General features: G+C 57.5%; 7 protein-coding genes across 7 annotated transcripts; 3 read left to right on the top strand and 4 right to left on the bottom strand.

Annotated features, from left to right (window-relative positions):
- Positions 1-56: 56 nt before the first annotated feature.
- On the top strand, positions 57-5,265 carry V2A60_002413 (uncharacterized protein; the record flags this gene model as incomplete). The annotated part of the gene is made up of 11 exons (XM_083253764.1): positions 57-650; positions 707-1,048; positions 1,118-1,186; positions 1,418-1,810; positions 1,863-2,649; positions 2,699-2,749; positions 2,800-2,850; positions 2,900-2,967; positions 3,016-3,337; positions 4,310-4,536; positions 4,789-5,265. The coding sequence occupies 11 exons, from the start codon at positions 57-59 to the stop codon at positions 5,263-5,265; spliced, it is 3,381 nt and encodes a 1,126-aa protein (XP_083109890.1).
- Positions 5,266-6,243: 978 nt separating this feature from the next.
- Positions 6,244-6,814, top strand: V2A60_002412 (uncharacterized protein; the record flags this gene model as incomplete). Its single annotated transcript, XM_083253763.1, has 2 exons — positions 6,244-6,477; positions 6,542-6,814. 2 exons carry the CDS (start codon positions 6,244-6,246, stop codon positions 6,812-6,814), a joined length of 507 nt encoding a protein of 168 aa, XP_083109889.1.
- Positions 6,815-6,914: 100 nt separating this feature from the next.
- V2A60_002411 (uncharacterized protein) lies at positions 6,915-7,463 on the bottom strand (the record flags this gene model as incomplete). Its single annotated transcript, XM_083253762.1, has 1 exon — positions 6,915-7,463. One exon carries the CDS (start codon positions 7,461-7,463, stop codon positions 6,915-6,917), a length of 549 nt encoding a protein of 182 aa, XP_083109888.1.
- A 2,823-nt stretch (positions 7,464-10,286) lies between these two features.
- V2A60_002410 (uncharacterized protein) lies at positions 10,287-10,679 on the bottom strand (the record flags this gene model as incomplete). Its single annotated transcript, XM_083253761.1, has 1 exon — positions 10,287-10,679. The coding sequence occupies one exon, from the start codon at positions 10,677-10,679 to the stop codon at positions 10,287-10,289; it is 393 nt and encodes a 130-aa protein (XP_083109887.1).
- Positions 10,680-10,985: 306 nt separating this feature from the next.
- Positions 10,986-11,336, top strand: V2A60_002409 (uncharacterized protein; the record flags this gene model as incomplete). Its single annotated transcript, XM_083253760.1, has 1 exon — positions 10,986-11,336. The coding sequence occupies one exon, from the start codon at positions 10,986-10,988 to the stop codon at positions 11,334-11,336; it is 351 nt and encodes a 116-aa protein (XP_083109886.1).
- A 346-nt stretch (positions 11,337-11,682) lies between these two features.
- V2A60_002408 (uncharacterized protein) lies at positions 11,683-13,347 on the bottom strand (the record flags this gene model as incomplete). Its single annotated transcript, XM_083253759.1, has 4 exons — positions 11,683-11,906; positions 12,255-12,756; positions 12,813-13,065; positions 13,130-13,347. 4 exons carry the CDS (start codon positions 13,345-13,347, stop codon positions 11,683-11,685), a joined length of 1,197 nt encoding a protein of 398 aa, XP_083109885.1.
- Positions 13,348-13,565: 218 nt separating this feature from the next.
- V2A60_002407 (uncharacterized protein) lies at positions 13,566-16,376 on the bottom strand (the record flags this gene model as incomplete). The annotated part of the gene is made up of 7 exons (XM_083253758.1): positions 13,566-13,654; positions 13,702-14,484; positions 14,548-14,806; positions 14,870-15,198; positions 15,253-15,693; positions 15,843-15,976; positions 16,162-16,376. 7 exons carry the CDS (start codon positions 16,374-16,376, stop codon positions 13,566-13,568), a joined length of 2,250 nt encoding a protein of 749 aa, XP_083109884.1.
- Between the last annotated feature and the right edge of the window lie 68 nt (positions 16,377-16,444).

The following is a 16,444-nucleotide window of genomic DNA, read 5'->3' as shown; positions in this document are numbered from 1 at the left end:
AAGTCTGCGGAGCAGCACCGCGGCAGTAACAACTCTGCAAGCAGCGGACTCAAACCATGAACCAAAGACCGACCACGCAGATTTTTGTGGGAGATGGAAGCGGCCAGCCCAAACGGGCAGGTGACTGCCATGGCGATGTTCCCCCTCTACCGGCGGAGAAACGGCGAGCATCTCCTGGAGCTGTACAAAGACCCCGAATCGCGGCCAAACCAATAGCAGCCAGACTAGCAGCGGCCACGTCGCTGACGACCACACCGACAACTGCCAAATCGACAGCGTCCCAGCCAGGATCGGAAGCTGTGTTGCCTAGAGCCGCTGCCAAGGAACAGGTCGTGGCGGTTCGGGCGCCGATCGAGGGAGACCCGTGGGCGAAGAAGTACAAAAAAGCCTATACCATTCTCGATTTCGATGGCGATGCTACCATTGCTGCGAGCGACAGTCGCATCGCGCTTGTTCGTCAATTTCCTGACTCTGACCAGCGCGCTGTTCAGTATTATCTGCAACTCCAGCATCGAAACATTGTCGAGGTGGTGGAAGCCTTCAGCAGCCAGAACTTCCTCTACATCGTGATGGAGGAGATGACCCTTTGTCTGTACCACCTTGTTCGCTGCCCGACGTATCCCAATGACGCGCAGCTGCGTTCGTCTCTAGTTCAGGCATGATGTTTCGGCTCCGCATGGGGTGCTCTTCCTGCTGACAGTGTTAGATTCTGGACGGGTTGGGTTTCCTCCACGACACCCATCTGGGCTATGATCGTCTTCGGTGCAGGAACGTCCTCGTAGACCGTTGGGGGCACATGAAGCTGAGTAGGCTGGTCGTGACAACGCAGAGCAGGCAACAGACGCTGATTTGTGAAGCCAACCTGGAAAAGCTCAGACCCTTGACTTCCGAGATAGAAAAAAGCGACGCGGCTTCTGTGGGCGAAGTAGCGCTGTACCTCATGCAAAAGGATGCTGGTCCTGGTGTCCGCGACAGCGCTCAGTGGTACGAGTTCCTGAACTTTGTCGCCTGCGCTCCCACCGCAAAGGGTGTCGCGCAGCTGCGGAGAGTAAGTGCAGCACGCCGGCACGAGATGAATACGCTGACGGATACACTGACGAATACACTGACGTGAAAGGACTCCATTCTGGCCAACATGCCCAGGAACCATGAAAAGCAGCTTGCTACTCTTGTCCTCGCCGCTGAGGTGGCCAGCCTGAGACTCTATAAAATAGCCGAGGAGCCCTAGCAGAACCCTAGAGGGATGTAGCCCACCATGCGTGCGCTGCGTTTATACGAGATATATGCCGTTGCCCTGCTTGCCATCTCCGTTCTTCTTTTGATCCTGGCTGTACCGATATGCAGTCTATTTGTCGCAGTCTGCCGCCTTGCGGCACCACTATGGTGCGTGCCCCGCCGCGCTGCTCACAAGTTGCAGTTTCGTCGCCTGATACGGCGACGTTTCCTTCTTGGTCCATGGTACATCTGTAAAGTCTTGGCGCTGTTGTTGTTTCTAGCCTTGAATGGGGCCGCCCTGTCGCTGCAGATCCGAAGAACAGGGACAGTGACGTTTTCTGTGCTGTTCACGGCTCTGTCCGATGCCACAGTCCGGGCCAAGTATCTCGCTCTCCTCAACCTGGCCATCATCTATCTCTCTCCGCACCACTATGGACTCGCAGACGTGTTCGGTCTATCGTTGCAGCTATTTCGACAGATTCATCGGGTAGCAGGATTGCTCGCCTCGTGCCTTATTCTGTTTCCCGTAGTCGTAGCGCTGGTGGACGACCCACGCAGTTTCACGGACACGGATGAGGGCAGGATGGGGCTCATGGTACGTTTCCATCACGCGAAGAACTGTTTCCGAATTCTTTCTCACTCTTCAGATTATCATCTGCATGAGTGCTTTCGTTGCGGCGTCTCTCGTCAAACCAGTCGCGTACGAGATCTTTCTCAAGATACACGAGCTCTCGGCCGCGATACTTGCATACCTACTGTTGAGCCAGGTACTCGCGGATGCAAGCTTCAACCGGCTGGCTTTATACGTCTACGGTGGCGTTTCGGGCCTACTGAATGTATTCTTCCTCGGTCGGTATGGTTACAATAACTTCGCGGGAGGGCGCTGGCCAAGTCTCGTCTATTCTGAGATTGGGATGTCGAAGATTCATGGTACATGGTGGCTTCATATGGAACTCAAAGCCCCGCGACGAATTCACGTAAAACCTGGTCAGTACATAAACGTGTGGATCCCCGGCGTCCAACTCCTGTCCAGCCATCCGTTTGCCACCACGGTAACAGACGACGAGCACCGCACAGTATTCCACGTGTTCGTCCAGGCGGAAAGTGGCATGACAAAGACTCTGACGAGACCGATCCTCTCTTCGCCACGGCCAGCCCACGACGTCGAGAAGAAAGGCGTTGTGGTCAGTCTGAGGAAGGGCAAGGTCGTCCAGACGAGTCAGGCCATCGATCCGGCCAGCTTTCCCCCGCGCATCGCTTTCTTCACCGGCCCTCATGGCAGGAGCGTGGACCACAAACAATTCGAGAGGGTGGTGCTTGTAGCAAGCGGCTGCGGCTACTGGTGCTTGGACGGATATCTGGAAGACATGCTGCGCGCTGAGCCTGGAAGTACCAAAACGCAAAAGATCGTGCTGGTCTGCAAAGGCACTCCGTGTAAGTCCGTTGTCAAGTCTGCAGTCTACGCGGCTAACGGTGAGAGAAGCACTGATGATGCAGAATGCGATCAACCAGAGACTGCGGGCTGATACACCGTGTAAGCCCCCTTTCGAGATGCGAAGGTTGCGGAGCTAACGCTGAGAAAAGTACTATCGACGGCGGTCGCGTCTGAAGAGAAGCAGCGGGATGACACATCCGGTAAGTACCGTTTTGGGCCTGGATTCCACGCAACTAATGCTGAAAAAAGCACTGGTCATGGAGGATGCCATCGGCGCGAGGCCGCAGAAAGACGGGAACACATCTGACAACAGCATGGTATGGACGGTCGTGACCTCTCGCTACGGGGGCTAACCGTGCGCACAGAAATTGCGCCTACGAGTCATGATCTACCCAGCTGACCGTGAAGAAAGAGTCGCCGACGGCAAATCCGGGCACGTGGCGAAGCTGGACCGCAAAGGCAAGAACAAGGCCAAGGCGGAGCGCATGGGCATGCCAGTGACGAGCAACATAGACGATGCGGACGAGGTAGCCGGGCTTCGCGACGACAACGCGGGGCGCGTCTCGAACCTGGCAAAGGCACCTGTTCTCAAAGACGTGGTGGAGGATCCTAGCGGGGTTGAGAGTGGTGTGAAGTTGACGACAAGTCAGAGCTCCTTCATCACAGATGAGGACGTTGACGACATCAGTACCTTGATCTTAGTATCAGCCGAAAGCCAAGTTGTGGAGGAACTGAAACAGGCCGTCGCCACGTCAAGGAAGAGGCTCCATCTGCAAGTGCTGGATTTCATTCCCCCAAAGTGTTTAGAGTGCATTGATGACGAAACACCGACTTTGAAAATCGAGAGAGTAGTCTGATAGGCTGTAACTTCACCTCATCACAGCTGTCCGGAGGGCCTGGTCGCCGTGCTTTAGTGGGGCGCGGCTGAGCAGAAGCCAGTTTGCGGACACCGATGGTGACTTCCGGTGAACTTCAAGCATCTTGTATTCGTTCATTCATTACTCATGACGCGCGACGGCCTCCGGACAATAGTGCTCACTAGCTACGCTTAGATAATACATGTTTGGTCTTCCCTCACGTTCCTTTCGCTTTTGTTCTCGTCGCATGTTGTATTCATTCGTTGTTCTGTTACGCCTAGTGGCTTTCCGCCAATAGGGCCTACAAGCAATGTCTGAGTAACTGTTTGACGGTTCGCCTCGTCCATTCCACTGATCCCTGTCGTTTTCCGATCGCTTCCTTTTCATCACTCTGCATGTTGTAAGTACTGTATTGTTCGGTACACAATCAGAGTCAGCCCCTCACTTCCACTGCAAAAACATGAACGGCGGACGCTCACTTCGAAAATTGCAGTTTGGAGCTGAAGCTTTCTTCTACATCAAATAATACTGTATTACGAGCACTCCCAGGTGATAATGTACAGGATCCCAGATTCAGCAGCGGCTTGTCTTTTGGCACCACAGGGACTAGGGATCCCTCCGCCACGGTAATTCCAAGTGTCAAGAGCTGCATGCGGCATCTGACTCTCCCGTACTGCAAACCGGTGGTTATCGGGTTCTGATAAGAAAGAGGCGTGTTCACAGGCTCTGTCTCTGCTTCTGCCAGTAGTTGGCAACAAGGTCGTGGTTAGGTAGGTCCTGATCTAATACCCAGCCAGGGCAGAGGAATCCCTCCCAGAGAACTGCGTAGTATACGTCTCCCAAGACGTCTTCGTGGTATCCGACTACGTTTGTGATCATGTCCCGTGTCGAATCACCAGATCGCGGCCTTTGCCCGATGTCATACCAGAGCTCCAGCGACGAGCCCCTGTCGAGAACCCAGAGCAGCGCGGGTGGGGGCAACGGCCAGTCATTCTCGTCTACTGTCTCGGCCAGTACGCCCTTGAATACGTAAGAAGACACTTCCACTGTCAGAAGCGTCTCGGCAAGGTACAAATTGGAGGTCCATGGGCAGTTGATAGGTCGCCGCCGAGGCAGATCGCAATGGAACGTCATTCGAGCTGGCAGAAGACAGTCACCGAGGAAGATGGAGTGTGTCGGTGCATGCAGCAGCGGGCGCTTCTGTCTCTTTATAGCAATACCCCACGAGAAGTGCAGGCGCCGCGCGGCCGATTCTGACCGTCGCCGGGAGCTGATAAGCAGGTCGTCTCCCCTCGGAAACCGCTGCGGCTCAAACCGCACCAGTCACGTTATGGAACACGCAGACCTCTCCGGTTCTGCTGCGCAGGTGATTGTAAGCACGGTGACGTCCGTCTGGAGCGAAAGCGTTGCTCTGTCCGCCTGTACAGCCGGCCGGCCTTCCCTCGTGCCATCTGTTATACCTTCAAACCTGACAACTGCCATGTCTTCCGCGAATGTGAGCTCCAACAGCACAACAAGCGCATCCGCGCCCTCCGGTGCGCCCCTCTGGCTGGGAAACAGTTCTTTGATCACTGCATTTCCTTCCTCAGCACCTTCGGCGTCGGCTTCTTGGACATCGTCTGGGCCGCCAGTGCCAACCACGCCACTGGCCAGCACCACCTCCCGCGCCGGGATGAGCTTCCTCGCCGTCACTCTCGCCGCAGCTACACTGGCTCTCCTTGCACCATACAGACTGTAGATATGCTGCTCACTACGTAGATAGCGCAAGCTCTAGCATGCTTGTGTCAACTCAAACATCTGTTGAACAGTCTGCTGACTGTTCTCCTTTGGCAATTCTGCGCGAACAAATCGTGAATGAAATTGTGAACGAAATCGTGAATAAAATCGTGAACAATCGGCACTGATAGCTCCCCTTCCAACTGCGACGCCGCCACACAAAGCAGGTGTCACTCGCCTCTGTCGCCGAAGCAGACGCAGCTTCCCTCGCCGATCCAAACTGCCATCACCGCATCTCCGCCGAAATGGCTCGTGCAAGGCGCGGGTGTAGCCAGGCATCGCCTTTGATACTTCGGCGACCGGGTTTTCACCTCCGTCGCAACCGCTCACTCCCTTTCCACAACGAGCGGCCTGCCACATGGAACAAGGCAACCATACACATGCATCCGTCGGACTGCGGTCCTGATCCTCGAGGGGACTATTGAACTGGAAGAATGGTTGATGCGAACGCCAGGCTTGACCTGAGTATATATACAGGCACCTCCGCCACCACACCCGAGCGAGACCACAGAGCTTTCCCTTCTCAAACTGCACACGACCGTGATGGCGACAGGCTCATACGCAAACCCCATCCTGATAGATTGTGAAGCTCGCGACGGAGCCTGCGCTGGCCGACCATATCGCAACCCCCCAGTCTCCGGATCCCGCATTCTGCGCGTGCGCCGGCAAAAAACGGTGTATCGTCTTTGTGATCTCTTTCGTTGCGCAAATTATGGCATAGGCCGTGGAGGTCCACGAGGTCGGCCTCGGGGGCGGCATTCGCGTTCAGGCCCAACAAAGGCAAGAAAGGCACGCCATGGTGGCCTCAGCGCAACGCCGGTACCGTTCGAAGAAGTTTCGTGCAACAAGATCACCAGACTTGCTAGGCGTAAGCTGGCGCGCCCTCCCTTGCTCGACGAGGTAGCTTGCTGCGGCTGCACCGAAGACGAAGGCTGCGCAGAGTCGTGCCAGAATCGCGAGATGTGCTATGACTGCGACGAAACCTATTGCCGGATCGGACCGCGCTGCTGCACCAATCGCCTGGCCACCAAGATTGAGGCCCGGTGCAAGGTGCTTCCGGCGGGCGACAGAGGCGCAGGGCTCTTCGCCGACGAAGCAATACGTCCCAACCGATTCGTGGCACAGTACACCGGCGAGGTCATCCCGGTGGAGGAGTGCCTGGAGCGCTACTGCTCAATATACAGCGGCCGCCAGGTTAGTCGCCGTCGCCGGATCTAACTAGCCAACTAGGGAAAGCTGACAAGCCACAACGCGACAGGTGCATTACGTAATGTCCCTGGGTATGGGCCTTGCCTGCGACGCGACCAGCATCGGGGGCAAGGCTCGCTTTATCAACCACCACTGCGACCCCAACTGTGTCGTGCGAAAGCAGGAGGTTTCGGGGATGCCGTGCTTACTCATCTTCGCGAAGCGGCACGTGGAAGCTGGCGAGGAGCTCACCCTGGACTACAGGTTTGACACGTTGCCAGGGGCCACCAAGCAGCCTTGCCGCTGCGGCGCAGGACGATGTCGCGGCTTTCTGGAAGGGTGATCGCGGCATCACAAACATGGCAGATGCAAGCACAGAATGAAACGGCAGGATCATAGTTAATCTCGTATATACTATCTCCTTTGCTCTCGAATCCCCGAAACTAGCACGCAAAACTCAACCGAAGATCGTGCCCTGTACCTGTGCAGCTCAGCCTGACGTGTGAGCTGCCAATGTGCGTCCAAATGACGGCCGCGAGCTCCGCCTCGAGTGCCTGGAAGCAATTGGAATGGGAAGAAGGCCCCGGGTATTGCTTCAGGGGAACGCCGGCCTCGAACTCGTTTCTGGATCGCTTGGGGGGGCGCTCGCCGAGGTCCGGGTAGGGCGTCGAGGCGCCCTGCGAGGTCGCCTGGATTCCGGTCCAGTCGTCTTGCGCCGGCGCTGCTTCGCCAGTCGTCCTGGGCGCGGTAATTGTAGTGGCGGGGTCCCAGGAACCTGTCGCGGTAGCTGGACCAGGACTTGTGCGTTCACGGCTTCCAGGATCGGACAGCTGATATTCTAGCCGTAGGGATCTTTCAGAACTCGTCGCAGCATCGGGGCATTCCACGGTGCCATCAGCGTGAACACCAATCTTCTCAGCTTCTTGGCAAGAAAAGCTACCCGGATACGGGCAGCACGCGCAATGACCAGGCTGATCAGGAGCGGATGGCATTTTATGATTTTGCGAAGCAAAGAGCCGCGCGGTGGTACTGGAGGATGATGAGGTGCGGTTCAGGAAGGCTGGACTTCGATACACGGAACACGGAATGTCTCGTTTGTAGTGCTGCTAGAATAATCCAGGCAAGCAAGACTCACCTACATCCCCCGTGGCCACTTTCCCTACTTAAACTGATGAGCTATTCACAAACTACCGCCGATGATAGTCGCCATTGGGGTGTCGACAGCTGCTTGGCCGGCCAGGCCTTGCTGCCATGCGAGCGGGCATTGGTGCCGGGTAGTTCAAGCTGCACAGCCGGCGCCCGCAACAATTTTTTTTTTTCCGCCATAGTGGCCATTTACAGCTGAGTGACGGCAGGGGATCTTCAACGCCAAACCTTGCCCCCTCGCTCCTTGGCTTCCACGCCCCCTTTTCTACAGTCACCCCACCCAAAAGAGAACAATTTGGAGGCTGGCTTGACGCCTGGAAGTGTCTGCCCAGATATACCCACCCCTCTACAATGCAGAAGCCAAAATGACCTGCGCAGCGCGCAAGGAGCGTCAGCAGTGTTTCGTGCCTGGATGCTGATGGATTTCCGTGTCCACTAGCGAGGCTGCGAAGCTGTGGCGGCTTGACACGCTCGCTCGGACGGACCAAAACGACGCGGGGCGGTCATGCCATCTCCGCGAAGCCATCGTCGAGATGAATGTGCTATGTTCGAGCATGACTCCGCAGCACCACCCCGAGAAGGCCGCTATCTAGTCTCGGTTGGTTATCAGAGCTCAGCACGGCCACTTGTTGCTGCAGCAAGGTGAAGGGCAGGAGGGGCGCATGTAGGCACGAGTGTACCGGTACTGCTGGTGACACGCGGCACACCTCGGCGGTCTGCTCACGCCGCGGCTCGTGGCACTTTTAGGGATGGGTTATGCCGACCGACGCGGGAGTCGTGGCTGCACAGGAGCACGGGTTGGACGCGACGACGAGCTGGACCATCCTGCTTGATGCATGCAGCCGATTTCTAGTTTACTTCACCAGGCACAGGCGGCGGTTTGTTTATTTCGGCAGCATCGGAGCCGGGATGGCATCTCCTCGGCAGAGCAACATAGATCGCCGACGCGAGAGAGACATCTGCCGTCAAGCACTATCGCGGCACATAGGTGAGACCGTCTCCGCTACAGTCAACTGCAGCCTGCTGAACGTGAGTGGGCGAGCGGCTGGGTATCGCAGTCAGCCCTTCCGAGGTGCGACTGAGCCCTCGGCCTCGGGATGGCTATGGCTGGAAGCCGTGTCCCGGGCACGAGAGCGGTTTCTCCCTGCTGCTTGCCAAAAATCTGAGCGACCACTCGATCCGCACCTACCGATTCCTCTCGCGACAGGTGGGAAACACGTTCGAGGCGGTTCCCGCAGAGGTGAGTGCGGAGGACGTCAGCCTCACAGCACTGGTAAGAGGATGTCTTGTGTGCAATGACTCCCGGGCGCTGACTGGTTTCCCCGACCGCGCGGCCATCCGCGGGATTCTCTGCCGAGATCGACCGGCTTCACCAGGAAAACGCTGCTCTTTCCAGGCGTGTCCAGCAATTGTCGGACGATTTGCAGAATGAGATTGAAAACAAGCTCTGTGCTGAAAAGGAGAACGAGGAGCTGCGTCAAAGTCTTCAGGTCGCCGAGGGCAATTTGAGCGAGCACGTCGAGAAAGCACGGCGTTGCCAAGCGTCGCTGTTGGGATGCTGCGATGAGCTAGACAGGAGTGTTCCCATCCTGGCCGAGCTTCGTCGGATCGCTGTAGAAGGGGCGGCGCTATAGACGTGTGGAAAGGGGCCCTCGGCTGCGGATACCGTGACTTGGCTGGCCGTCGATCTCCTCACTGATCAAGCAAGCTGCTCACCCTTTTTTTAGAACTCCCGGATTAATCTGAATATGATCAAAATACCAAAACAACCACCACCGCCTCGCAATCGTGATGATTTTACACCTATGCTGGCTCAGCAGTGCTATGAAGGTGGTCGACGTGGCACCACCTTGCTCTGCAGGAGCAGTTGAGACAACGCAGGTAGATGCGTCTGTCAGGAGCGCGCGATGCTCGATCCAAGACTACACATGCTGCTCTGTGATTTCACAGTACTGCACAACCTGTGAATGGCACGCACAGCGTTCACAGGAGGGCGCTGACAGCGGACCAGACCAGTACTCAGCTGGTTGCTTGCGCGGTCGGTCTGAACGGCGTCGGCGGCGAAAGAAGAAGAACTTTGCACAAAACGGCGAGTCATAATTACATGTCAAATGAAGGGTCTCGTTTGGCATCGCCAAGTTACTCCCAAAACGGTTTCTACGGTATAATGCATGACGATGTTGAGATCAACTATGAACCCGAGGTCAAGAAAGTGAAAGGACTTTGATGCCTATCTGCAATTGTTGACGAAATCAGATTGTCTACGGGGAAAATGTCGCACCGTTATCGCATCACTGCCTGCCTTTCCAGCATCATTGTGGAAACAACCCATACTGCTCGACAGTAGCCTCGCTGGCATCAGGGCAGTGAACTGCCTTCGCTCGGAAGATCACTGGTGGAGGTGCCAATACACGTATACGTGGCACCCATTTTCCGCCGTAGAACACATTATGCCATACGTACTCGAAGACGCAGCCGCTGTTGGCGTCGCTCAGCTTCGTGTTCAACAGCCCTCTCGAGACCGCACGTAGTCCGCGCTGGGTCCTGCGAGGATTGCGGCCCTCGTCGTATCGAATTGTGAGCAACACGGAATGGCCATCTCTGCCGGCAGATCTCGATTTGGCCGGCGAGCCCGCCTCGGTCCCGGCAGACGTTCGACAGGATCCGAACTACGGCTCTATGGCTTCCGCCTTTCTTTTCTTCTCCCGGCCGTGGTCGCACATGTCTTCCGGCTGCTCCGGGCACTGGACATACCGATAAAGCGCCGATATCACCTGTCCGCGCTCAGCGTTGGACGCCGCTAGTAGCTGCGCATGCTTCTGCGCCTCTACCAGGGTCAAGTCTTGCATGGAGATGTGCCTGGTCTTCTCGACCAATGCATCCTTTAACAGATCCGTTTCTCGTTCCAGGACCTCCTTCTCCATGGCGGACTCGTCCACCTGCTCGCGGAGCTCCAGGATCGATCGATGCAACGACTCGTTCTGCTTCTGTTCCTGGTCCAGCTTGAGCTCCAATGCCTGGTACAACTCGTGCAGACGAATGATCTCGGAGGCAGCATCCATGCTTGACCGATCAGTCAGGGTGCCTGGATGAGATGAGGGGCAGGGCGGGTTAATGTAGCCATCCGTCCGCCCCGCACCACCCTCAAAAGTTGCTGCGCAGCACAAAGTGCCTCCGGTGTGCCTTGAAATGTGATGGGGTCACATTGCGTCCGTTGCAAGTAGCAATATATTGACCAGAGACGCCCGCCCTCGCCTAGTTCTTGCCGGTGGCTACCAAAACGGATCAAGCAAAACTAAGTACACTGACGCCGTCTGTGAATCCGAACGGCCGAGGTGTAGGCACGAAACTGACCGACCGAGACCAGCATGCTCCCCCTCGACAAGCTGGACAAGCATCGGCAGCTTGAGACGGTGACTCTCAGGTACGAGCATGCCCGCGAAATAGTGTCTTACGAATGGTCGGCCAGGGATGGAAAGCCTTCCGACTGCTGGATGACGAAAGAGGGCCACGTATACCTGCCAGCCGGCCTCGCGTCGCTGTTGCTGACAGAGCTCTTCCACCACGAGGTCGTGTGGTCTCCCAGAGAACAGAAAATCCGGTACATCAGAATCAAGCAGTCCAAGGATGGGGACAGCCGCGGGGCCGGGAAGATGGTGATCATCGTCGACGGCAAGGCGGCTTTGGCTGGTGAGGAGCACCAGCTGGTCATGGCATGATTGTGGACCCTAGAACGTTTGTATCTCTATGTCAATACATTGAGGCGCTTGCTCCTGAGATTAAAAGAATATTTGGCGTGCGATTCGCGAGAAAGCAATTACATCCTGTAAGGGTTTCGGGTGTCGGGGTAGGGCGGTGAGGTACGCGAAACATTCACAAGTCTGGAATGCGCCCATGTAAGTAAATACTGTAGTATTGAATTTATGATTGCATGTAGTTTAGAGCATGTACAGCGCGAGCTGGGAACGAGGCGCGCATAGTAAGCGAAAGCAACAACGCATCGTCTCAGACCATATCAGCCCCCGGCCGGCCAGCCCAGCTGCTAATTTCCGCCACCGTATGTTTTCATGCGTCAAAGACCGCAAATATATCATCAAAAGGATCGATTGGGCTAGCAGAAGCCGCCTGGCAGGAGTGATCAGTTCTTCCTCGGTCACGATCGTGTGATGCGGAGGCAGCAACAGATGTACCGTCGACACGAGACAAGTCGACGAGAGTTGGATCACATGTCCCGTTGGCTGTGTCACTCCCCTCGACCGTGGCGGAGTTGGAGTTGAACGACTGCGGTGCTGCGTTCATTGGAATAGGTGATCAAGTCGATATGTAATGGGGCGCATCCGTGGCCTTGACTGCAAGGAACGGCGTAATTATACTCGTTCGCTTGGGCGTGGCTCGAAGCAGGATGACATCATCCACGAAGTCTCCGATCAACTTCGGGGCACACCTGATTCCGGTTCTCACTTTCGGTGTAAAGAACAGCCAATTGTGGCGAACATGCTACCGAGTCGACTCCCGCGCGCGGGGTGGCTGAAACTAGCTCGCCTCTATCATTCTGGCTGCAGATGCCTTCTCGTCTATGCTAACATGGACGGAAACGGTCTTCCTCACCAGAATTGAGCCTCTCCCGCGACACTCACCGTCCTCCGCTCGTGGGGCGGCCTCTGCGCAGACAAAACGGCCCTGGCCATAGGGGGGGCGGCCGTCGCTTTCCGCGCCGGTACCGCGGCCCTGCCTTTCGCCGCGGAGGCCGTTCTCGTGGCCGCTTCGCTTAGAACCATCATCCTCTTTGCAGCATCGGAGACACGCAGGGGCCAGGAACGGCAACGACGACACGACGGTCCCAGTGTGGAACTCGATGGCACCCCACACTACCAGCAGGGTTGAGTTTCCGTCCCCGGACTGGATACGTTTGATCTGCGTGTAGCGCAGAACAGAGCACAATGTCGTGAGCAGACCCAAAGCGAACGAGCCCACCAGGCCGATTTTTTTCGCCGGTCGAAGGTTGAGCGTACACAGCACGGGGACGGGCAGAAGCGTGACAACGATATCGGACACGATCGTCAGGACGGCGTAGGCCGTGAAAGAGGCCCCGACGGGCAGACAGCTTCCTGGTATGCGAGGATCCCACGATTTGTCGATCTGCGTCCGGATCGGTCAGTTTGGGCCGCGAGGGGTGTTGCGGGAATCGTTCATACCGGCCTGCACGCGAGGAGCAGCAGCAGGGCGCTGCCCACGTGGCTGCACAAGACGAAAGCCATTGTGGCCCAGACGACGAGCCGGTACAGCCATCTGTCGGTGCCGCGGAGCAAGCGCAGGTAGCTGATCAGCAGTGCAATCTTGAAGAAGCTTATGCCCACCTGGTAGATCGGTCGGCCCGCAAAGTTGACTCTCGTATACATGAGCAGGTTCTGCGGAGGGCGCAGCGAGAGCGGCAAGCCGAGGCCGTATCTGGTTTCTGCAAGCGTCAAACAGTCAGCATGAGAGCCGAAGCGCGCAGGATTCGGCGGTGCACGTGCGGATGATGCAGAGGCTAGAGTACGTCACGGCGAAGAGGAGGGACGAGAAGGACATCCAGTCATCGGCCGCCAGGCTATGACTCCTCCGCCGCAGTTGCAGACGCGCACCAACAACCACCGTGGAGAAAATAGACGTGACAACGCAGATCACGATGATAGTCCTGTACGACGACTTCGCGTCGGTCTCTTCGGTCGCGTTTACGACAAAGACCATAGTGACGAGTGCGGTGTGTTGTTTTACAGATCACTTGGCAGCAGAGCATGTGAGCATCCATGGACCATGAACGACCCTGGGTCAACCCAGATGTATTAGTAGTCGGCGCCTTATCAAAAACCGCACGTCTGCATCGACGGTCAAAACCAGCCACGCGGCACAGCAGGTCCTCGGAGCTGGAGCACACCGCGCTAGTTGTCCTGCGGCAGCGGCGCCGCTCAAACGGGAAAAAGCAGCCCAAACAAGAAACACAGCAGATTGATCGGCCCAAAGAGAAGCATGGGCAGGAAAGAGACTGCGAAGTGACCTGATCATGCTTAGCATCGACAATCCGCAGGGTGCCGCGGCACTCACCGAAGATGATGGGCCGTCTGGTGATGGTTGCCCAGAACTCCTGCGACGTGAGCACGGCGGGCGCGCCGTCCCACTGCCAGGGACCGCGCAGCCTGAATTTGGTGTTGAAGTTTGCTCCCAGCGCCCACACGGCGAGTAGTTTCAGCGACCGGAAGCCGACCACGTCCGTGAGACCAGGTGCCGAGTTCATGTCTAGAGCTAGTTGGTACGCATAGCTCTCGTGATCTACACCACACTCAAGGCGAGCTCCGGGCACGCTCCGCAGCCTGTAGTGCCACTCGTCCTCCGGGCGCAGGGGTCGAGGGATTCGGTGCCTGGCCAGGAGGTGGGCGACCCACAACTGAGCCTGCATCTCCGACAGCGGTGGTATGGCGCCCAGCGACGGACGCACAAAACCGATGAAGCCGACAGACGGGTCATCGCGCTGCCATATCCGTCGAACGTCAGCCGTCTCCGGCGTCGCGTACGGCCGGTCGCTCTGCCGCTCGAAAAACGGGAACTTCTGTTTGTAGCCCGTGCAGAGAACCACCATGTCGGGACGCACTCGACGCTCCTTCATCCTTCCATACTCCGGCCTGCCGTTGTCGACAAAATCCACGAACCCCGACGGCTGGATGCGAAGCGGCCACGGGGCCAGGTCGACGCACCGCCCGTGCGTGTCCGCGACGGGCGTCTGGACCAGGGCAGACCGAAGAGCGTAGCGCCACAATCGGCGCCCTGGCACCTGTGGCCGATAGGGCAAGCTGATGTAGGGGCAGACCTTCATCGACTTGTTGAAAAATACTGGGAGCAGTTAGCGCACTGGTTTTCGCGTGTGGGCACGGCGGCAGGCAGGGGCATCGCTACTCTTCGAAGGATGGTGACGCGCCGAGCTGATCTCGCCAGCCCACTGATCCATCCCCGCCGTCGTCCCCGAGCTCAACCACAGCAGCGCGGCGATGTAGAGCCGATAGTACTCCCAGAGCAGGCCGTCTTTTCGGCGCAGTATGCGGTGGACGTAGGCAGTGTCGAAGAGGTTGGCCCGGCTCACGTCGATCGGAATGCCGGGCTCTGCCGGGTTCGGCACACGACCCAGGATCGGCAGTAGCACAGGCCCGGGATTGCGCTTCCCGGCCGCACGCGTTAGCCAGAACTATGTCATGCAGTGGTACGGAGGACGGTAGCGGACCTTTGGTGCAAAGTGGAAGCCGTCGTTGTGGCAGAGAACGACGCGGTCGACCTCGGGGTGCGTGGCGGCCAGGTACGCGACATCGGCCCCGGTCTCGCCGCTGCCCACCACCATCACCAGCCTGCAGCCGTCGAACTGCTGCCGCGATTTGAACTGCGAAGAATGCATGACCGCCGGCGCGTTTCTTATCCCGCTGATGTCAGGCAGGTTCGGCTCCACGTGCAGCCCGGAACACACGGCCACGGCATCGCAGTCCCATCTCAGCGAGCCTTCATCTGTCCGGTACTCGATGACGTGGCTGTGCCGGCCCCCTCGAGAGACCGAGACCACTCTCGTGCCTAGCTTGATGTGCGGTCACAGTTTGAAGTGGGAGCAGTACCTACGCAGATAGTCGACGTACTCGGGCGCAGAAAGGAAGTCCTTCGAGCTCTGGTGGCGGAAGTCGGAAAAGCAGGTGAGCTGCTTGGACGAGACGAGCTGTATGCCGTTGTCAGCGCTCCGCCCGCTCGTCAGCCCCTCATCGACCGTGCGACCAACCTCTGCTTCTTCGTAGGCTCGAGTCAAGAATGTGCCCCCCACGTCCCTCTGATACTCGAACAGAACAGCCTCGACTGGTTCGCAGCCGAGTGACTGCTGCGCCTCGCACAGGTACTTCAGGGTAACCAGGCCGGAGGGGCCGCCGCCAATGATGGCAACTTTCATGGTGGTCAGGTCTGCGAAGGTTCTGCCAAGGCACTCCGACGCAGCATTCATGTCCATCACTTCGCAGCGCGCGTGCAGCATCAAATAGGTGGCCGGGGCCGACGCGCCCAAGGTGACGCAATCTGCGTGCAAATTCGTCCGTGTAAGTAGATAATGGACTGTCAGCCAGGTTTCGCCACGCTGATTGGCTGCGGTATGGTCGTACTTGCCTAATTGGGAATTCGGATGAAGCGGGCGGGCCACGAATACCTGCGCCGAAAAAGGCTCCAACGTAGATAGCAGCCGTCCGCGATGGCCTGGTGCACTGCGAGGATAGTTCGGCCCAAGTCCGCGCTCACGTTGGCAGCTTCGCGCAGTGTGTGACCCTCTCTGGTGCTCTGCCATCGTCGCCTTGCGTGCTTCGGGCTGGTCCTTGTTAGCGTGGTAGGGACAGCCTCCAGGACTGGCATACGGGTCGAAATACACAAAGTCACACATCCGTGCAATAGACGCTTCACATGCAAGTTACGTTGATGAACATCAAAGACAACGGTCGTGTGTGAATTGTCTCGCTACCTGCCATTGCGATTTGGGTATTTGATGCAAGCTACCGGTCAACCGTCTCTTCGCGCGCAAGCGGCTCGCTCATCAGCAGTAGTGGCGACATGGCGTCCACCCATGCTGCGATGACAGCGCCGCACTGGTCGTAGTCCAAATCCGTGCTGATCCGAAGCTGGGGCGATGGCTCTTCTGAGGCATTATGGGACTTGTCTGTGAGTCGTCGGCACTGCCGCTGGTGCGCCTGCTTTGGCATGGCCCATGGCATCGTGGCTGAGAGCGATGCGCAGAGGCAAGGTAACATCCACTCCGATGCTTTCCGTTCAGTACGAGCGA

This window comes from Cordyceps javanica, chromosome 1, assembly GCF_051103115.1.
Source record: "Cordyceps javanica chromosome 1, complete sequence".
Classification (NCBI taxonomy): Eukaryota; Fungi; Ascomycota; class Sordariomycetes; order Hypocreales; family Cordycipitaceae; genus Cordyceps; species Cordyceps javanica.
The sequence above is the reverse complement of the archived record's forward strand: the minus strand, read 5'-3'. Positions and strand labels throughout refer to the sequence as shown.